Source organism: Colobus angolensis, unplaced genomic scaffold (genome assembly GCF_000951035.1).
Source record: "Colobus angolensis palliatus isolate OR3802 unplaced genomic scaffold, Cang.pa_1.0 Scaffold7, whole genome shotgun sequence".
Classification (NCBI taxonomy): domain Eukaryota; kingdom Metazoa; phylum Chordata; class Mammalia; order Primates; family Cercopithecidae; genus Colobus; species Colobus angolensis.
In genome coordinates, this window is record NW_012120709.1 from 16554462 (window position 1) to 16575936 (window position 21475).

The 21475-nt window shown below is 36.3% G+C and overlaps 1 protein-coding gene across 1 annotated transcript in view; it reads left to right on the plus strand.

The window, feature by feature from the left end:
• Positions 1-595: 595 nt before the first annotated feature.
• The window catches only part of ZC3H12C (zinc finger CCCH-type containing 12C), a 41146-nt gene continuing 20266 nt past the window's right edge, over positions 596-21475 (plus strand). The window contains exons 1-2 of the mRNA XM_011926684.1: positions 596-692; positions 6246-6997. Coding sequence (XP_011782074.1) covers positions 669-692; positions 6246-6997 — 776 coding nt within the window. The 5' untranslated portion in view covers positions 596-668. The remainder of the gene's footprint in view (positions 693-6245; positions 6998-21475) is intronic.

A 21475-nucleotide genomic window follows, 5' to 3' on the forward strand; every position in this document is an offset into this window, starting at 1 on the left:
CTTAAAAATACAGATTTTCCACTATTTCCAGGGAAATAGTTTGACTATACCCTTCTGTCTCATTTCACCAGTAACTCATTTATTAAAGACAGGGATTACTGCAGTAGTTAATTGCTACTTTGACACACTTCATTTTCTTTCTTTAATAAAAATGAAAAGCTCATAGACTACAGTATAGCCTCAACTTTTGGGAAACATGCAACTTTTACTACTTTAAAATATAATTGGTTTCTTTGTTTCATGCATTAAAAACTAGGAGGAAAAGCTGAAGTCTGCCCAAGCCAGGTGTTTCTTGTTGGCAGCCTGCTCTCTAATGACTCTGCTCTCATAGAGCAGCTGCCTACTAGTCTGCTTTGTATGGCCTATTGTTGCTGCACACCCCTCGTTAATATACATGCTGCCCGGGGCAGACCCTGCGAATGACATCAACTTGCTTATCTTAGAAACCTACGAACCTGACGCAGGGTGCTGAGGTTGTCTTGCATCTGCCTGGCCAACTAATTGTGAGCTTTCTGGCCTATGATTGGCTGTGATTCCACTCGGTAATAGGTTAAGCAAAGACACTGCCATTCCATCTGTTCAGCCATTCATTGTTCTTCTTGCCTGCCTGGAAGTCTGCAGCTAAAATTGTGTTAAGGAGGTTACTGCTGAAGCTGCTACAGAAACCAATGTCTTTGTATTTTCCTGCTAACGTGAGTATTTGTGCTACTTTAATGCCTTGGAAGTTAAACTTTGCTAAATATTCAGAGTATTAATTTGAACTCTGTAAAAGAAAGCACCTCCAGTGAAAGTCTACAAGTTATTACATAGTGCCAACATACCAGAAAGTTAAGTTATTTTTGTAAAATATGTCTGCGAAGCAGATTTTTACACTTTTCTATTCTAGAGTTATATAAATAATTACTTATAGCATCATGAACATTTATAAGGCATTAAGCATGACATATAATCATTTGGAGCTTAAAGTCAAGTTATAATAAATGTTCCGATATTTTTGATAAATGGTGGATTTAAATCTTGTCAAAGTCTTAAGTTTCTTATGATGTCACTGTCGTACCTAGGTGCTATAAAATGATAAGATTTGATAGAGCTTTCTGTTGTCTTAAAAGTCTAGCTTGGGGAGATGGATTGATGTAGGTAGATGTTTCAACTTGTTTTAGATGCGATGATTAAGCATTCAGTTGCTTTGTCAGCAATCTCAGTATTCATGTACAGTTTCTAATTTCTTCACTCTCACCTTTCTTCTCCCTTACATTGGTTTCAGACATTAGATTGAAGATGTCATTCCAAGAACTGTTTTCTCCAAGAGTTCTGTAAATGGGAAGGGAGGAAGAAACAAAGACTTGCATCTATCAGTTGGGAGGGAAAGAAAGAGCATAAAGGGTTAAAAAGAGGTTTTCATTTCTACCACATGCCCTATTGTGCGAACATATGCATAAGTCTATTGAAAGTTTTCCGAAGATGGGCAGGCCACCAGTTGCCGGTCTCCTGCAGTTCCAGTAGACATCTGTTGCCCCAGAGCATTAACCAATCTGTTCAAAGGGACATCCCTCCTTTGTTAGCTAGAGGGATGCAGACAACAGCACTCATTCAAATACAATGGTAATTAAATACACAGAGACTACAGCAGTAGGTATTTATTACATATTCATTATTTTATTTTTATTGTTCTCATAGTATTACCATTTGGATAACAACCAGAACCCACTTTTATGGCATTGTAACTTTACATTACAAACAAATAAATCGGCTTAACAAGTTTATAGTCTAATATTCCTGATTAATATGAGGCTCTTTAGAATAGAAAAAAGATTTTTTTAAAAATCTGATTTGAGATGAAGAATTATCCAAGTTAACTAATGAGAACTTTCAGAAAATTTGGTCACTGGATGGAGGAATTTCAGTGTGTGCAATAAATTTCTAGTGAATAGCCATTATATTGTAAATCTGCATTCAGCTAGTACAGTTCTTTTTGATAATTAAAAGAATTAGCTACACTTCATCATCATCTACAGAATTAGCAAGAACATTTAGTTCTTTTTCAACAAATAATATTATTTACTGTTCAACTTGCCTTTTAGCAAGAAAAAGTGAGTTTCCAATACAGTATCTGGAAGGAATTTATAGATTTATAATTATAGGAATATTCACAAATCACTATATATTTACCCAATTCCTTTTGTATTCAAGAATATAATGTCTTAAAGTCAATTACAATGAAGCCTTGATGATACAGTTTAAAAATTAGCTGTATTTCTTGGAGGTTTTTGATAACTATGGGAGTAAAAACTGACCTACTTTGTGAAACTTGGACTATGCTGCTTCATGAAATGAGCAAAATTACCCCTATTAGTTAATATTTAATTGATTACATTTAAGATGGTTTATATGAGTTTACATTGTAGTAAATGCAAACTTAAAAGTCTAATAATTTTTTAAGAAATGAAAATTATTTTCTACTTTACATGTCATAATACATTTTGTGCTGTTAATGGTCTTTTCCATTCTTTTAAAAGTTATATTAATCATTTTTTAAAAACTGAATGAAAATAAAGGTTATATACCATTCTTCTTCAGTTTGTCATAGTAATTTCTTGTAAGTTTTACATATTGCATTATATTAACAAATACAGCAGCCTATTAAAATACCATGTTTTTAAATCTTTATCATGTAGCTTTTCATTGAATTACTTCAAGACATTGCCAAATTCTGGGTTGTTTTTAGGTGCCCTATTAAGTAAGGGCAATCATTTGCTAATTACAAGTGGGTAAGGAAGCATTCTAGAGATCAGAGTTTTAAAAACCAAATCTTTACCATTTGGATCACTACAAATCAGGTTATTTCAAATTTGTAGTATGCTTATATGCCTGGAAATTGAACTCATTTGTCCCTATTTGTACGGTTTCTATTTAGTTTCTTGTTTTGCAAGGACTAAAAAATCATTTACCTGCTTGTTTAGTACACAGTGACATTGGATAACCTTCTCTGAGCTAACCGATGAAATCTAGAAGATGAAGAGAGGCCTGTCAGTGTGAAAAAAGTTCAACTAGAATATTTTAAGACAAAACTTATTTGCCTAAAAAAATTGGATGTTAATTTCTTTTTAAGTAGGTTAGGCTTACATTTATCCTTAGCATTAAAAAGTCAGCCTAATTATTGTTAACTTTTTACTTAAAATTATCTGTAAATTACATAAATTATCACACGTTAAAAGTATGTGGTATCCACTAGATACATTGGTATACAAATGAGGTTTGTGTGATTTAGTTATTAAAAGAAACTGAAAATCCCATTTTCCCCCTTGTATCATGATAGCCATATAATAAAATTACATGGTATAGCAGGTTTAGGTAGTATCACTGACACTTTTTAAAAATATTAGATAGAAGATACAGAAAGATTTAAATACTCTTTAGAGTGATTGATTTTCAGTTTAAAAACTTTGCAGTATTTAATTTTGTTACTTTGAAAAATGTGAAAATTAAGAAGAATAATTCCAATTATCCTTTAAGCAGAACATTTTGTTCTAATATTTGCCACTGGTTATATTTTTCATAAGGTATTCATCTTGTCTGATGTAAAAAAACACAAAAAACAAAAACAAAAGCAAACCCCAAACTGCTCAATATTAAATAATATTTCCTAGGTCAATTCAGGGATTTGGTCAGCAAGTCATTATCTTGAAGAGTTATCTCACAACAGCACTTATACAAAACCCAAACTTTTCAGGGGAGATCAAAAATGTTGCCCATTAAATGCACTTCCTGCAGTCAGAGCAGACTGTGGGGTTTACAGAACAATGATGTCGGAGCTTCCAGATTGGTTTGGCAGCTGCATTGTTCTTGGAGGGTAAACCAGACGCACTTAAGTCCCAGTCTCTTTTATAGGCTTTTGTTCATACCAAATTATTCTTTCACTGTGCTAGCATTCATGATGGCATGTTAAAGGAGTGCAGCTTAGCAACCAGCTTCTGGTTGCCAAGCAGCCCAGCTTCCAATAGGTTTTCCTCGTTTAAGATACTTTTGGTGGGAGCGCCACGAAGGCCATAGTGTGGACTTTTCTTTTAACTGTATCCCTTTATTAGGATGCTGCTGTAATTTGTGACTTGCATTATGGTGTTAGTATATTACAGTAGTTAATAAATCACAGGGTGTAAAAATCTGTTTTTAAAATTCCTTCCTTCAATTCTAAATAATTGGGCTCATGCGTATCCATATTAATAGGAAAAAATGAAGTGGATACAGCTTCATAATGAAGCAGATGTATATAGAGCTCTCCTAAGGGATATTTCTTTTTATGAATTGGGCAATCCAGAGCTAGGGGAATTGATGTTTCTTTAAAACTAATGAATGCTGTATTAGTAGAACAATGATATTAAAGTTGTCTGTCTTCTCTGGGAATAAGCCCTGAGGAAACTCCTGTAGAAGCATGTATGAGATCTACACTAAAGGAATGTTAAGTATATTATCAAGCTGAAGATTCCATGTTCTCTTCTCTAGTATTTACCATAGTTAATAAAATGTATTTCATTACTTGACTCTCTAATTGAAGTTTACCAGGTATGCTTTCAAATTTGTGACTTCTCAGAAAATCACTTAGCATTTTCTTTTAACATTCATATAATAGCTATTTTCTAGTGTAAATATGATGTTGAAGAGCTTTAGAAACATTTTCTCAGTTTTCTTTTTCAGGTTAGTTTTAAATAGGTGTTTTATGGCAGTCTCAAATTCAACTGCCGCTGGCTTGCTTATGCTGTGTCTGGGTAGAATACTAGAATTGCCTTAACAAGTAAATCATGAGGGCAGGCGCAGTGGCTCACACCTGTAATCCCAACATTTTGAGAGGCCGAGGCGAGCGGATCACTTGAGGTCAGGAGTTTGAGACCAGCATGGCCAACAGGGCGAAACCTTGTCTCTACTAAAAGTATAAAAATTAACTGAGCGTGGTGGCACTCACCTGTAATCCCAGCTACTCAGGAGGCTGAGGCAGGAGAATCACTTGAATATGGGAGGCAAAGGTTGTAGTGAGCTGAGATTACACCACTGCACTCCAGCCTGGGCAACAGAGTGAGACTCCCCTCTAAAAAAAAAGTAAATCATTGATGTGGATGTAGTTCTTTCAATGAAGCACCAGAGAAAATAGCTTTATTTTCCTAACCCATTCCTAGTAGAGAAATAACATTTCCAATAGTCTTTAAGGAAAAATAGTAAAATGGCAAAAAAAAAACAAAAAAAAAAATTTAAATAGTAAAAGTATTCTTATATGGTGAAAAATAGGAAAAAAGACCACTTTTTAACCAAATGCAGATTAATGGCTAGTTAATCTGATATAATACAGGAGCATTTTCTGCCATAAAATTCAAGAAACTGAGATAACATTATTTAATATGCCTAATTGTTTGCTGCTAATTTTATGTGAGATATCATCTCTGCTTTCCACAAGTGCAGATAGAATAAAACAAGTTTTTTCCTGGAATGAAATAGACTGTTGTTTCCCTGGCACTTAATAAGGATAGCATAATGCTAGAAATTGTATTGTGTTATCATGTTCCATAGTCAAAAAAATCATGATTACTAGGGCAAAACCCTGTTCATCTCTAAGAAGAATTTAACTCACTTTGTAATAATTTAATTCCCTTCTGGCCATCTTAGAATATGTGCTCTTTCATTGCAGTATCTATATTATTTTTGAAAGTTCTTTAGATTGCTGTTAAGCTTCATCCAGATATATAATGATTTTTCAAGTATAAGTTAATGGTTTCTTTCCATGTGGTTTTCTCTTTAAAAGAATATAGATACTTATGAATTCTGTTAAAGAAAAATGTAAATAACCTGTCATGCATATTAAAAACATACTTTTTGATAATATTCTATGTGTCACTCTAGAATTATAAGCTGTCCTAAAAGTAGAAAAATCTGATTCATCAAGATTGAGGAGGAGCATGATATAGTGGGAAAAGCATGGGTTTTAGAGTCAGACAAAACTGGGTAAAAAAATCCATTTCTACTGCTTATTTACTTTGTTGCCTTGGAGGAATTACATGACCTTTCTAATTTATAACTTCTTCTGAAAAATGGCAGATGACACTCTCTTGGCAAGGGTGTTAGGAGGGAGGAGAGGATGTAGACAAAATACAAAGTATTAATAGATATTCAGTGGTTGAGTAATTCTCTTCTGACTTCTCCAATGAGACAGAAATCAAGCCATAACTATGAAATTCTAAACATTTTACATTTTTCTCTAGGAATACGGGGTGCTTTGCATTCAGGAATACGGAAAAAACAGCAAAGTGGAGTCAAGTGCACGTAACAGCTTCATGGGCTTGAAGGATCACCTAGGCCATGACCTCGGCCACCTTTATGTGGAGAGCACTGACCCACAGTTAAGTCCAGCTGCACCTTGGTCAACAGTAGAGAGACTAAGTATGGATACCGTTAATGCGGGAAAGGATGAAAAAGAGGTGTCTGAAGAGAATGCAAGCTCTGGTGACTCTGAAGAAAACACAAATTCTGATCATGAGTCAGAACAATCGGGTAGCATTTCAGTAGAGCCAGGCTTGATAACTAAGACTCACAGACAACTCTGCAGGTCTCCCTGTTTACAGCCTCACATACTCAAGCGCAATGAAATTTTGCAAGACTTTAAACCTGAAGAGTCCCAGACTACATCCAAGGAAGCAAAGAAACCACCTGATGTGGTGCGAGAATACCAAACAAAACTGGAGTTTGCACTTAAGTTAGGTTATTCTGAAGAACAGGTTCAGCTTGTACTAAACAAACTTGGTACTGATGCTTTAATCAATGATATTTTGGGAGAACTTGTCAAACTTGGAAATAAAAGTGAGGCTGATCAGACGGTTAGTACAATTAACACTATAACACGGGAAACTTCTTCCCTGGAATCTCAGAGGGCTGAATCTCCAATGCAAGAGATTGTAACAGATGATGGTGAAAATCTGAGACCAATAGTTATTGATGGCAGCAATGTGGCAATGAGGTAAGTGGAAAAATCGTTACTGAAAATTACTACCAAATAATCTTTAAAAGTTATTTCTAATTTTGTGGCTGTTTTCCTTCTCACAGTCATTAAAGTCAACATTTTTTCTGTATCCTGACGTTAACTTTAGAAAACATTAGTTTTCTGTCTCTCTTCTTTCAGGGCACTCAGCTATCTTTCCTTCATTTATCCCTGTATGGAGACCCGTTTTTCTCAGATAGGTCTCTTTTTGTCATCATCTGGCTAAATTTCTATTTATTAAAATTAGTGTGTATTTCTGGTTTAGTATTAATCAGTAGTTTTAAATGAATAATTTGATATAATATTCAACAATTTTAGAATCTAGTAAAATGGTCTGTTTCTTTAAGAAATTAAATAACCCTAATTCTTCTAGAAAATAAACTATGTATTTTATTGATTTGAGAAAAAACCAAAGCTGTAGTTTGAATTATTTTGTAGTTTGAGTTGTTTCCATTCAAGAAATGCAAATCAGAAATAATTCTTAGGGAACTGGGGGGAAAAAAAGCAAAACTTTCAGTGATAATTTTTTTGGCCAGGCAGGGTGGCTCACACTTGTAATCCCAACGCTTTGAGAGGTGAAGGTGGAAGGATCATTTGAGGCCAGGAGTTTGAGACCAGCCTAAGCAACATAGGGAACGCCTACCTATACCAAAAAAATATATATATGTATATATATGTGTGTGTGTGTGTGTGTGTGTGTGTGTGTATTTAAAATAAAATATTTAAAGAAATTTTTCTTAGTAATTTTGTTGGCTCAATATTTAAAGCACATCTAAATTCAATCAGTTTATGGGTAACTGCTCACAATGTTCAGAGCGCTGTGAAGATAAAAAGATATATGTATAAAAGCATTAGTTCTTCTGGAGAGCTTAGAGTTTCATATGCAGTTTCTCAGAAGGTGACCTGAGGATGCCTACCAGAGAATCATCTGAGGGACTTGTTGAAAATGCAGATTATATATATCAGTGCTATCCAAGAGAAATATACAATGCAAACCATGTATACCATATTAAATGTTCTGGTACCTACATTAAAAAGTAAACAGAAACAGGTAAAATTAATGTGACTAATGTATTCTGTTTCGGCTAACATGTCTAAAATCTAAAATATCTTGCTGACATGTAATCAATTTAAAAAAGTTATTAATGAGATAGTTTACATTTCTTTTTTTTTTTTTTAGACAAGGTCTCATTCTGTCACCCAGACTGGAGTGCAGTGCCATGATCTTGGCTCACTGCAACCTCTGCACCCAGGGGTTCAAGCAATTCTCATGCCTCCGCCTCCTTGAGTAGCTGGGACTCCAGGCACATGCCACTGTGCCTGGCTAATTTTTATATTTTTTAGTAAAGCCTGCGTTTTACCATGTTGGCCATGCTGGTCTCAAACTCCTGACCTCAAGTGATCTGCCTGCCTAGGCCCCTCAAAGTTCTGGGATTACAGGCATGAGCCACCACTCCTGGCCTGCATTATTCTTTTGATTTTAAGTCTTTGAAATCTGGTGTATATCTTATAGCACATCTCAATTCAGAATAGCCATATTTCAGGTGCTCAGTATCCTGATGTGGCTATTGACTACTATATTGGACAATGCACTTCTCAAGCCCCATGCAGACCTACCAAGTCAAGTTCAAAATGTAACTCAGGCATCACTTTGTAAGTAATATGCCTTCCAATAATGATGTATGCTGACATTAGGGAACTACTGTTTTCTGTAGGTGACAGCAAGTTCTTTCACATAGACTGTGAGGAGAACCAACCTATAATCCTCTAAATAGCTTTTTTGGGTGGAGGGAGTATTATCTTTCTTTCATTTATAAGCAAATTCAACAAGATTTGAATTACTTGCAAAGACAAAATGGAATTCAAACCCAGTATGTCTGACTTAAAAGCCTATATGCTTCATCATATAAAAAAGAGAAAAACTAAGTTGAAAAGGTTAAAGCCAGATCTTACTAGAGAATTTAAAGCTGGCTGTGTAATCCAAGGGTCATTGAAGGGTTTTCAGTAGAGGAGTGTCAAGAGTGGAGTTGTGCAATATACTGATAATTTTTGCAGTGATGTATGGGAGGTAGGAGATCAGTTTGGATGCAAACCCTTTCTAATGGAGTAGAAAGAATCTCGCCAAGTGCCATAGAGGTATGGAATGTACATAGGGCTTTGAGAAGGACTTCAGTAAGATTACCTCTCTATTGTTTGATCTTTCCCAGACTTGACCACAAAATGATCAATTCTTGCAATAATCCAGAATGTCTGAATGATTACCTTAGTGATAACATGTAAGACCAAAAGCCATAATATTGCCAAAGGAGGGAATAGTGAAGGAAGGTCATAGATCCTTGAGGAACACCTAACCTAAACATGGCTGTATACCAGAATTATCAGATGAGTTATTTAAAAATACATCTTCTAGCATTCTGCTCTTGTGGAATATAGAATTAGTCTCTATCCACATGTACCCTCTAGTTTAAATTAATATATTTTCTTAAATGAACGCATTGCTTTCTAGATTTTTCCCTTGTTTTAGGTTCAAATGACTTGTCATTAAGAAAGTACAATTAAGACCGGGCACAGTGGCTCAGGCCTATAATCCCAGCAATTTGGGAGGCCGAGGCAGGTGGATCACTTGAGGCCAGGCGTTCAAGACCAGCCTGGGCAACATGGCAGAATCCCATCTCTACTAAAAATACAAAAATTAGCTGGATAATGATGGTGCATGCCTACACGGGAGGCTGAGGTGGGAGGATGGAACGAGCCCAGGAGGCAGAGGCTGCAGTGAGCTGAGATCACGTCACTGCATTCTAGCCTGGACCACAGAGTGAGACCCCATCTCAAAAACAACAACAACAACAGCAACAAATACTAGTGAGCTATCCAGAGTGAGAATGTGATAAAACGATGTTAGACCCCTTTGGTACCTGAAAGTGTTTGAAAATGCTTGTATTTTCTCTCTGTTAGTGATAGGGAGCTACCAGAAGAATTTAAGCAAGGAAAAAAGTGGCATAGTAATATTTCCCTTTAGGAAAAATCACTCTGTAGAGAAATGTAGAGAATGGATTTGAGCACTAAGATTGGAGACAAAGAGACCCACTTATGTTTGAAAATATATGCAAAAGTTAAATTGTGGACAACTCCTGGAAAAAGATGCACCAAGAACATCATTGCTTTTGTATACCAATCAAATGATACAGAATAGAGAAATAAACCAACCATTTGCTTGAGAGTTTATACTCAGTTCCCCAAAGAGTCATATTGGAAGACAGCTGGTGTTAGCACACATCTGATGGTTAACTGGGGTGTTAAAAGGAGCACTGCAGGTAAATCACTGAAGTAATTTTCTTAAAGTTTGAACAGATAATCAGATATAGATTATAGAGTCAGAATATGAACAGGGAAAATGCATTAAGCTGTGATAACTTTCCTCTGTATCAAGAAAATGAACTAAGCCCATGTATTTATGAAATATAAGCAGAGTTTAGCAATCTGTACAATCAATATTTAAGCGTCTGATTAATCTTTTAAAAAGTACAAAGCCTTTCTTATATCTAATCTGCTTTGTAAAACTGTACAACCTTGAGAACTCTTTTTATTATAAATTTGAATACTGAAGGCTTTCTTGCCTAGGCTCTAAAATTTGCCTTCAGTTGTTTGGTTGGTTTTGCTCTCCTGTTGCCTGTTTATCATTTAAGTACAGCACTGATTTATAGTTACTAAAATCATCCTGGACACCTAGTCCAAATATATGGTTTAGACTACAGATGAGACTGAAAATTGCCAGAATTCATACAAATGTGTTTTTGACTCTCTCAAGAAAACTATATCAAAATTATGTGCAGTAGACTTGCATGATCCACAGCAGGATACCCAGCAGCTACATGTGGCTGTCAAACTCTTGAAATGTGTCTAGCCCAAATTGAGATATGCTGTAAATATAAAATGCACACCACATTTCAGAGACTTAGTACAAAACTATGTAAACTATTTGAGTCACTTTTATGTTGATTGTGGATTTAAAGAATTTGATATATTGAGTTAAATGAAATACATACTAAAATTAACTTCAGCTGCTTTTTACTTTTTTAATGTGCTATGCCTGATTATTTAAAACTGCATATGGGGTTCACATTATATTTCTATTGAATAGCCTCTTAGTAGACTGTTTTGTAAGCCCCAGTTTACTAGAAGTAACATTTATTAAAGGATAGCTTAAATTCCCTCTAGGTGAGTGTCACAGGTATTGCTTCATTTGGCAGTGCCCCATTTCTCTTACTGTTTTTAAAGAATATCCTTAGAGACTATGAAAAGAATCAAAGAATCAGAGCTAGCTTTTTGTTGTTGTTTAATTATATCATTGTGGAGCCTGACAAAGACAGATGTTAGAGTTGTGTTCCATTGCACCTCTTTATAATTCTAAGTACATAATTCTAGTTGTGATCAATATCATGTACTTTAATCGACCAATCAGCAGTGAACCTTCCTATTATCTCAAGTGTGCTTATTTCAACTCTAACCTAAAAATGGGCAACCTTAGTAATCCTATTACATAGAAATAAAGCTAATCACAGATCTTCACCTAACTAGTGTTACCAGTTACACAAAATGGGGAAAAAGTGGTTAGAGTCCATGTTTTCTACTTTCGTTAATAAGACCTTTTTACACCTACTAAACAGATGTGTTTTCTTTATTGTCTTTAGACTGGATCTTGACCAGCTAGATGTTGCCTCAAATTGTAGACCTTATATGGTGAAGGAAATCTTTTTCCTTTCCTTTTTCCTTAGCCTCTTCAATTCTCAAACCTACCTCTCTCAACTGTACTGCTGTTAAGCTCATAACCAACTGAAGGGTAATAATTATTTCATAATAGACTTCCATAGTAATTTTGGTGTTAAATATTTTTGTTGTCCTAAATCAATGACTTTCAGGCTTCTATTTTCCTTTAAAGCAGTACAATCCTGCAAATCTCTTCATGGAAGCCCAATATTTAAAATCAAGCAAGAGCAGAGTTCTGTTTGAATTGGGAAGGATGTACAGGGTTATGTTCCCCACTTAAAAATTCCCTTCTGTACTCCCCAGAAGGTCCTGCCATGCCATGGAATTTCTGTTTGGAACACAGCTTGATAAGCATTGATTTAAGTGATCTGTAACAAGGGACATGGATTTAGTTTTCTGGTGGTATGTTTAATATTTAGCATGCTGTGAATGAGATTTAGCTTCAGAATGATTTTGGTATATTGGAAATGAGATCAGAGACAATAAAGTTGAGTAGCTATAAGAATAACAAAATAGGCATGCATAAATAGCTATGAGCCTTCAACACAAAAGAAAAAACTCCAGATGCCCATGAGATGAATTATAGATTCTCAAATAAATATGAAATTTAATTGGACTACAATGAGAGAAAGTAAAATACCCTGTTTCTACGTTTCTGTATTTTCCTATTGAAGATGATAGGCAACTGTACTTCTTCCCCTTGCTTAAGGAATACAGAATAGATGTAAAATAATTTAACAATCATTAAACATTGAAAAATGCATCAGTGAAGAAGGTCTTAAAGTCATTTTTTTAGAGTCCTTTAAAATTAAAATCTATTTTCATGTGTCCAAGATGGTTTATGTAAAATCAGGCCTAAAATATGAGAAAAAAATAAAATTAATTCACCAAATATTTGAAGAGTACCTGGACTTTATATTAATAATTTAATGTTCTATAAATATTTATTAATATTATAATTATTCTGTGATTAAAATCTACATACTCTTTCTTTAATATAATTAACTATATCTAAACTGGAAGGATTTTGATACTAAAGATTCAAGTATGATTTTCTAGTTTAAAAAGATTCTTTTTAAAAACACACGTATAAGTATATGTATAAAGACAGGGTCTTGCTATATTGTCCAGGCTGGTTGAGCTCCTCGGCTCAAGCAGTTCTCCCACCTCAGCCTCCCACAAGTGCCAGGATTACAGGAGTGAGCCATCATGCCCCGCCTAAAAAGATACCTTTATATTTCCATTCTAGCCACTTCATTGACAAACCCTGCTAACTTGTGTCCTTATCACAATAGGTGGGTTAATCTAATTACCCATTAAAATTTATAGAAACTTGCCAGGCGCGGTGACTCAAGCCTGTAATCCCAGCACTTTGGGAGGCTGAGACGGGCGGATCACGAGGTCAGGAGATCGAGACTATCCCGGCTAACACGGTGAAACCCTGTCTCTACTAAAAAATACAAAAAAACTAGCTGGGCAAGGTGGCGGGCGCCTGTAGTCCCAGCTACACGGGAGGCTGAGGCAGGAGAATGGCATACACCTGGGAGGCAGGGCTTGCAGTGAGCTAAGATCCAGCCACTGCACTCCAGCCTGGGCGAAAGAGCCAGACTATGTCTCAAAAAAAAAAAAAAAAGAAACTTGATAGTCATACTTTATTTTCCCAATGGAGGGTATCTTATGCAAGTGCATCTTAGAATACAGCAAACTTACAGGTCAAGTTTTTAATTTAAATAAAAGATGATATATAGAAGGTTATAGAAAATCAGTTGCATGTCCTTTTGAATCCCATAATTACCTTGATCTTTTGTTTGGTTTCTTTTTAAAACACTGTTTAGTGATCTCTACACATCATGCATTTTGCTCTAAAAGTCAGTTTACTATTGTGAGATTAAAGCTAGTAAATAAAGATGTATTTTATTGGTTTCATTTTTATTCCAAAACAAGCTTTTTTCCATTTTCTAAACATGAAGACTGAGAGGACATGAGAAAGTAAAGAAACTAACATGTGTTGAAGCCTTCGATATGCCAGGCACTTGGCTAGGTTTATTACCTTATTCAGTTCTCACAACGCTATAAGGTAGGTGAGGTTATTTTCATTTTAAAGATGAGAAATTGAGATTCAGAATAAGAATCTCTGAGATTCAGAATAAGGTCACACAGAAAAGTGGTAAAGAAAAGAATTAAACTCCTGTCAAATTCCAGAGGCTGTGTTATTTTCAGTATCTTCAAAAGCCATCTCTATTTGGAGTACTGAAATGTGCCATTCCAGGTACTTCGTATCATTAGATTTTAGATGATTTGTGAAAAAGACTTTTTAAGAATAGGTCTTCTTTGATCATGTAAATAATATACGTATTATATAAGTTTCAGAAATAAAGATCACCTATAATTTCCAAGGTTTTTAATAAGCATTATATAATATGCAAATTGTAGTAAAATCAAATTTGAGGAAATAAAAAGGTAAAAGAGGTTCCTTTGTTCTTTTCTTCACTGCCATATAAAGTATTAAAAAGAGGCAGTCTCTTTTTATAGATGCCTTCATTCTCTTTTTAGGTTTTTCCATGTTTTTCAATTACTCCTCATGTCTGTCATTGGAAGGTAACAGTTATAATTCTAAAATAACCCTTCCTGTTCTGCAGTTAACCTAGTTAATGGTATCTGTATATATACCTAAAGAAAACATTAATATGTAACATTATGGTTGTTTAGGTATGGCAGATCTAAAAATGGTTGGCCCATGATCTTCCCCTCTAGGTCCCAGACTGAGGTACATTGCATTAAAATACATGGTCCCTGGAATTTTTCTCTGCATTATAAAACCCACCTCTCTTATCTCTTAACCATTGTAGGTGGTTAATGTAGTACCATTAACAAACAAGCATAATTCTCCGGTGGCAATTCATATGGTGTTATAGGATGCAAGATATTATTTTGACTTCTTAGCCCCTTCTGTTAAGAACAGAAAAGTGGAATTTATGTGCTTTTCCAATATATTAGTCTTGAGTAAAGATAATCTTGTTAGAGCTATGAGACAAAGTGAATTTACAGAAAAATGAAAATTTATAATAGTGAAAGTCTTATGAAGAATATATTTGTTAAGATAATTTATGTTCATTTAGCTCTCCCTAATTTCCAATTGTCTAGTTCATAAGGAGTTGCATTTGTCTGAAACTGAGTAGGCATTTTTGGATAGAAGTAATGAGGTTTCAGTTAACCCAGTCCAAAGTGTAGTAGTCCTTTTCACAGCTTGGCCTGCAGATTCATCTCATCTTATTAAATCCGAGCTCTACAACAAATTACAGAAATTTGGGGAGGAAGTTGCAGTAACTCTAGTAAATCAGCATCTCCTATCCTATGTGGTATTTTGTTACCCCTGATGTTAGGACGCCTCTGTTCTTCAAAATGTGGCCCATAGCGTGGAAGATCCCCAGCACATACTTACTCTTGATATAAACAAGCACATACTCACCAGCTCAAGTGCCCTGTCTCACAGAATCTTCCAAACACCCAGAGTACAGAATATGATGGCCCTTAGGTTACACAGTCGGTCCCTTCACAACAAATTAACAGCAGTAAGAAACAAAGAGGCTTGTTCTTCAAACAGAGGACCTATTGGCTCAGGAATCTCAGAGGAGAAAGAAAAGGTAGAAGATGGTTGAGAGAAACCCATAACTTGTTGTCTGTGTTTTGTTTTGTTTTGTTTTGTTTTTGAGACAGAGTCTCTCTCTGTCGCCCAGGCTGGAGTGCAGTGGCGTGATCTCGGCTCACTGCAAGCTCCACCTCCCAGGTTCATGCCATTCTCCTGCCTCAGCCTCCCGAGTAGCTGGGACTACAGGTGCCCACCACCTCACCTGGCTAATTTTTTGTATTTTTAGTAGAGACGGGGTTTCACCGTGTTAGCCAGGATGGTCTCGATTTCCTGACCTTATGATCCGGCAGCCTCGGCCTCCCAAAGTGCTGGGATAACAGGCATGAGCCACCGTGCCCGGCCCCTTAACTTGTTTTAATGGGTCAGGGTAAAAACAGGAAAGATGAGCAGAAACTGCAGAATTCATGGCTCTAGTCTCCACAGGACAGAGCAGGAAAAGATTACGACAGGAAAAACAAGCAAACAGATGAGGTTCTCCCATTTCCAGCACTGAGGCTCTTTCATTATGTCACTTTTGCCCCTAGTTTGCGCCACTTGCCAGTTATTTCCTGTCTGATTTCCCAAGGGGAGAAATCTCTGGAGGGGGTAGTAAAGCTTCATGGTTGAGTTGCATCTCTTGCATCTTCCTCAGTCTCTCCCAGCGTCCCTTTTTCCAATGTCCTGGCTTCCTATAGTAGTGCCCTATTGCCTTTTCATTAGAGGATCTTCTCTTATTTGTTGATAGTCCCAGAAAGGGGCTTGCTCCCCTTGTGAACAAGTCTAACTGGGAAGGTGACACTGCAGTCTTAAGTTTCTTTGTCTTTGTCTTCCTACATTTTTTTTTTTCCCAAAACTGGATTGCTCTTACCAATACCTGAGAAACTTGTGTGTCCTTACCATCCACATACCTTTTCTTTTACCTATGCCTGAATTCTCAGTAACAAGGCTGCCATAAAGGTAGAGAAGAATAAGGGTCTATTCTGATCTGCTCTTAAATCCATCCTTGTTAATTTAGAAAATGCCTCAGTGAACCACTGATGAAAATCAATGGGGACTCACCCAACAGCAGCATGGCAGCTTCTCCCAGGACACCTCGCGGTGGGTTTCTAAGGCGTGAGAGGAGGTAGTCTCCTCTTGTTTGAGGAGGCAGTCAGCTTCCTGAGGCCAGGGCACTGCCTTACAGGAGGGGTTATCATTTGCCTCCATCATGCCTGCTCCATTAGTCAAACAAAGTCAGCCAGAGCAACTCCATGCAGCAGCCAGTGTGCCACAGAGCACCTTGGCAAATGTTCCAGATCTTTTCAGAGCACTGGGAAATGACTCTTTAAGATGGGTACCATCAGCTGGGGAAAAGGTCATATGCACTCCTACCATGCCTGATGGACCTGGCAGTCCTGGATCACTATAAAAAAGCATTTGAGTCACTGGAGCTACAAAAGGGTAGGGCTGATTTTCTTCACATTGACATGAAAAAATAAGTTGATTCAACGAGAACACATGACTACAGGGAGGGGAATATCACACACTGGGGCCTGTCGGGGGGTCAGAGGGAAGGGGAGGGAGAGCATTAGGACCAATACCTAATGCACGCAGGGCTTAAAACTGAGGTGATGGGTTGACAGGTGCAGCAAACCACCATGGCACACGTATACCTATGTAACATACCTGCATGTTCAGCCCTTGTATCCCAGAATTTAAAGTAACATTTTAAAAAAAAAAAAGAAAGAAAAGAAAAAGTAAGTTGGTTTGTGTGGCACTGTAGTGTCAGTCTCATTTTGCTGTTTGGTATCATTACTCCTTTTGCCTCCCCTTTCATCCAAGTTACCACGGCAACCACTTGCCAACCTAATACCTTAATTCTAGGACAGTCTCTTGTCCAGATTCTCAGACTCCTTGTTCTTTCTTCTTCATCTCTGCCTCCCTAGCTGTGTTTTGCATGTTCAGTTTAGGAAAGTTTTGGAGATAGAATCCACATTAGAATATTCTAATAAGGCTAACAATTTCCCCCCTTCCAAGGGAAGTTATCTCCAGATCCTGTAGCCATTGGGAATCATCCATCCATCCAGAAGGTCATTGCCCCACTCTTCTAGGTCCTAGATAGAGGCAAAAAAGAGTAACAAGAAGAAGAAAAAGCAGAAAGAGCAACAGCAGAGAGGGGTCAAGAACCTGGAGGAACAGATAAGAGCTTTCAGTTATTTAATCTCTTCCTCCGGTTTCTTAATTCATTCTTTGTGGCTGCCCACTTCATTCCTTCTTTTATTTCCTGAGATCCAGAGATACCAATAATCCTTTAGAGTGGGGTTTTTCTGAGAATTCCTGTATATACATCAGTTTGTCTACTTCAAATGAGCCTTCCTTTGACCATTGCAAAGCAGGATTTTTGTAAGTATGCTTATGCCAAATGTGAGAGAATAAAAGAAGCCTTTTATTTTTTAAAAAGAGACCTACTGACAATATTCTAGGCATCTCATATTTTTCTACTGTTAAAGATGAATCAGATGGGACCTTCAGTGAGTTACCCATTTTGCTCAATTGTAACTTGGAATTTGCAGAGAGGCTTTGGAATTTTCCCTGGGAACCGAATCCCACTCAGCCAAAGTAGTCAGAGGGAGACTTTTTGGCAAACATTCAGAGTTCTTACCTAATCACGGGTGACCACAAATCCTCCAACAAATTCACCCAGCAAAAGGACTCACTTGAGATATACCAATCTTCCTTATTGCCAAATTGTTGGGATAAAAAAGTAATCAAGGCCCAAAGGAACATGCTAATTCATAAATGTGGAATTAACTAATTTTGTTACTGAGCAGAAAACCCCTGCGTCCCTGCAGACCGCCCATAAATGGCTGTGGAGCTATGAGGAATGTCCTCTATTTATATGGAATTAAATCTATGGTCCTTTTTTAGTAAATAGTCAACAGATAGTTCATTTGCATCAGTAGCTACATGGCACTTACTCTGACATCCTGTTTTTCATCATTCCTTATCTGGCTCACTCTGATTTTGTAATTCTTTATCAGTACCTCCTCCAGTTGTCCCTTATATTGTATCTAGCATGTATGATGAGTCACATCCTTCATCATGCGTCAGTAAGGTTAGATTAAGTTCAGTCTCCCAAAACCTCTCCTAGTGTGACAAGTCCCATCTGCGGGTTTGAGCCACCAGGTAATTGTCTGCTCAGGCTTAAGTTATTATACTACGAATGATTCTGGATCTTGATACCTGACACGGACTTCCAAGACAACAGTAGCCATTCTGGAGGTTTCTCTGTTAGCATTCATTCTGGGGCCTGATCAGGGGAATACTGGCTGGGAAAGTCCTGGTAACTCGGGGACCCACCCTGCTCATCCCCATTTACCTGCCTTTCCCCTGCCGTTTAAAAGATAAGAACAGTAGCTTGTCCCCAAGTGCCATCTAAGGCTGGGGGGAGGATGAAAGGCAGCTGCCAATTGTATTGAATCTAATTTCAAGTTCCTGTCAGGTTTTACTGTACCTGGATGCAGAGCTACTGTGTTTTAGAGAAAGTACGCCTTCCGCTTTATGGAAGTATTGCCAAATTGCTCTCCCAAATAGTTATACCAATTTACACTCCCACCTGTGATGTATGAGTTCCTACTTTCACACATTCTTGGCAACATCTGGTGTTTGCAGACTTTATTTTTACCAATCTGATGGGTGTGAAGTAGTGTCTCATTTTGGCTTTAATTTGCATTTCTTTACTATTGAACATCTTTTCCTATGTTCATTGGTCATTTGAGTTTCCTCTTCTGTGAATTGATTGTTCATATCTTTTGCCTTAAAAAACAACTGGCTACCTCTTTTAATATGTGAGAGTACTTTATATTCTGAGTACTAACCTTTTGATTGGTTTTACATGTTGCAAATCTCTTCTCCAAAGTTATGACCTGTTTTTTTTTTTTATTATGGAGTCTTTTGTATAAAGAACTTTCATGTGCTCCAATATATCTATTTTTCTTAATAGCATGTAGTTCTATGTCTTGTTTAGGAAGTATTTTCTTATCCTGATGTGAATGTCTTTGGTAATTTCTTCTAAAACTTTTATAATTTTTCTTTTCATATTTAAATATTTGATCTATCAACAATTTATTTTTTGTATATGGTGTGAGATTAAAATGCAGTTTTATTTTTTCCATAGAAATAACCAGTTGCCCTAGTACCATTTGCTAAATAGTTCATCTTTTCCTCATTGATTTATAATGTCACCTTATTGCTGGCCTTTTGTTTTTCTGTATTAATTTTAAGATTAGCCTCTCAAGTTCTGTGAAAAAAACCTTTGGAGAATTTGATTGGAATTGCAACATACAGATAAATTTGAAATCATTTGCCGTCTTTATTAATCGAATCATACTGTCCATAAAAATAGTATATTGTTCTTTTATTTAAGTCTTCCCTTACACCCTTTTAATATAGGTTTTCAATTTTCAGTTTATCTATAAAGCTCTTGCATGTCTTTTTTTCAAGATTGGTATGGCTTTCATTACATTACAAATTGGATCTTTTTAAATTAAAATTGTACATTGGTTTTGCTGCTATAGCAACACTAATTTTTTAACAAGGACGTTATATCTGCACTGTAATAACATATTGTGGTGAAAGAGTGTATCATATGTATGGTACAGATTCCTGCTATCTGTTGAAATCTGTTCTATGACCTAGTACATAGCCAATTTATTTATAAAGTTTTCATATATTTTAAAATTTTTTTTCTCTTTAGTTTTGTGCAAACTTTGTATATGTCCATTAGATCAAGCTTGTAATTGATTATTCCAATTATCTGTATCCTTATTCAATGTTTTCTTCTTCTGTCAATTAGTATGGTTGTGGATTTTTTTCATTTCGTCTAGTAATACTGTGATCTTTTGTGTTACTAATTTGGAGATGAGTTTAGAATGACTATAGCTTCCTATTAACCATTACGTAGTAACTTTTCTGCTCCTAATAATGGTTTTTGCCATAGAATATATTTCTTGGCATTCATAGAGCTGTGCCAGTTTTCTTTTGGTTCATGGTATGCCTAGCATAGCAATTAGGGATGTTTTCAGCTACAGACAACAGAAAACTTGACTGCAGTTTCTTAAACACGTGGAGGATTATGGGTTTCTCAACAAGATGGAGATATTTACCATTAACGATGTGCCGTTTTTCATCCTCATCCTTGTTTATTCCCTGTGAGTCTTTGTGGAGAGGGAGGATAATGAAACAACCTTTAATATCAGAATTGCATAGTACAGTATCCTGTTTTATCATCTATAGAATCTTTATCCCGTAATTGTAAATGGTTTGCTGTTTGCACACATTTTATGAAAGTAAAAGTTATTTAATTATTTAGGAGATAGAATTTCCTATTTCTAGAGTAAATGTGACAGTTATCCTTACCAAATGAAATTACCAGGAAGAAATGTTTATGCAGGCCTGTTGTTAGAGCCAGAAGCAATTAAATGCTCAATTCTCAGTAAACCAAGTATCATTAGTTTACTGGCAAAGCTTATTACGGTGGATTTCAGACAAGGTCCAGTGCATTCAGGGTGGTGTGGCCGTAGACACAATGCAATAGATTTCAAAGCATTAATGCAAAGTAAAATTATAGTGAGGTTTTAGCAAGCTGACTTTTTGCATCTAGGAATACTTGGTACATGTGTTCTCTCTAGAGATACCATTTTCTACAGTTTTTCTGAAGACTGATTTCAGTATTTTCCATGAAACCTAATATCACTTGGTACCTTTTGCTGGAGCATTCACCAGGCTATCAGGTCACCCTTCTTACCTAGAAAATGACCTCAAAATTTCCCTTTCCTTATCCCATTTTCTGAAACTTAGTGCATCTGATTTCCCATCTAATCATGCCCTGGACCATTAGGACAGGACTATGGAACCAGGTATTGTCTCTTGTTTGTATTTGGAGCCTTCAACATCCACAAAGCAAGTTAGTCTATTTCTGTTTTTTACTAAAAATGCTTAACCATATGTTAGATGGTTCTAGGGTTTCCCAGGGAACCCTAGAACAAAATATGAATATGCCTAATGTTTAGTTTATGCTAAAA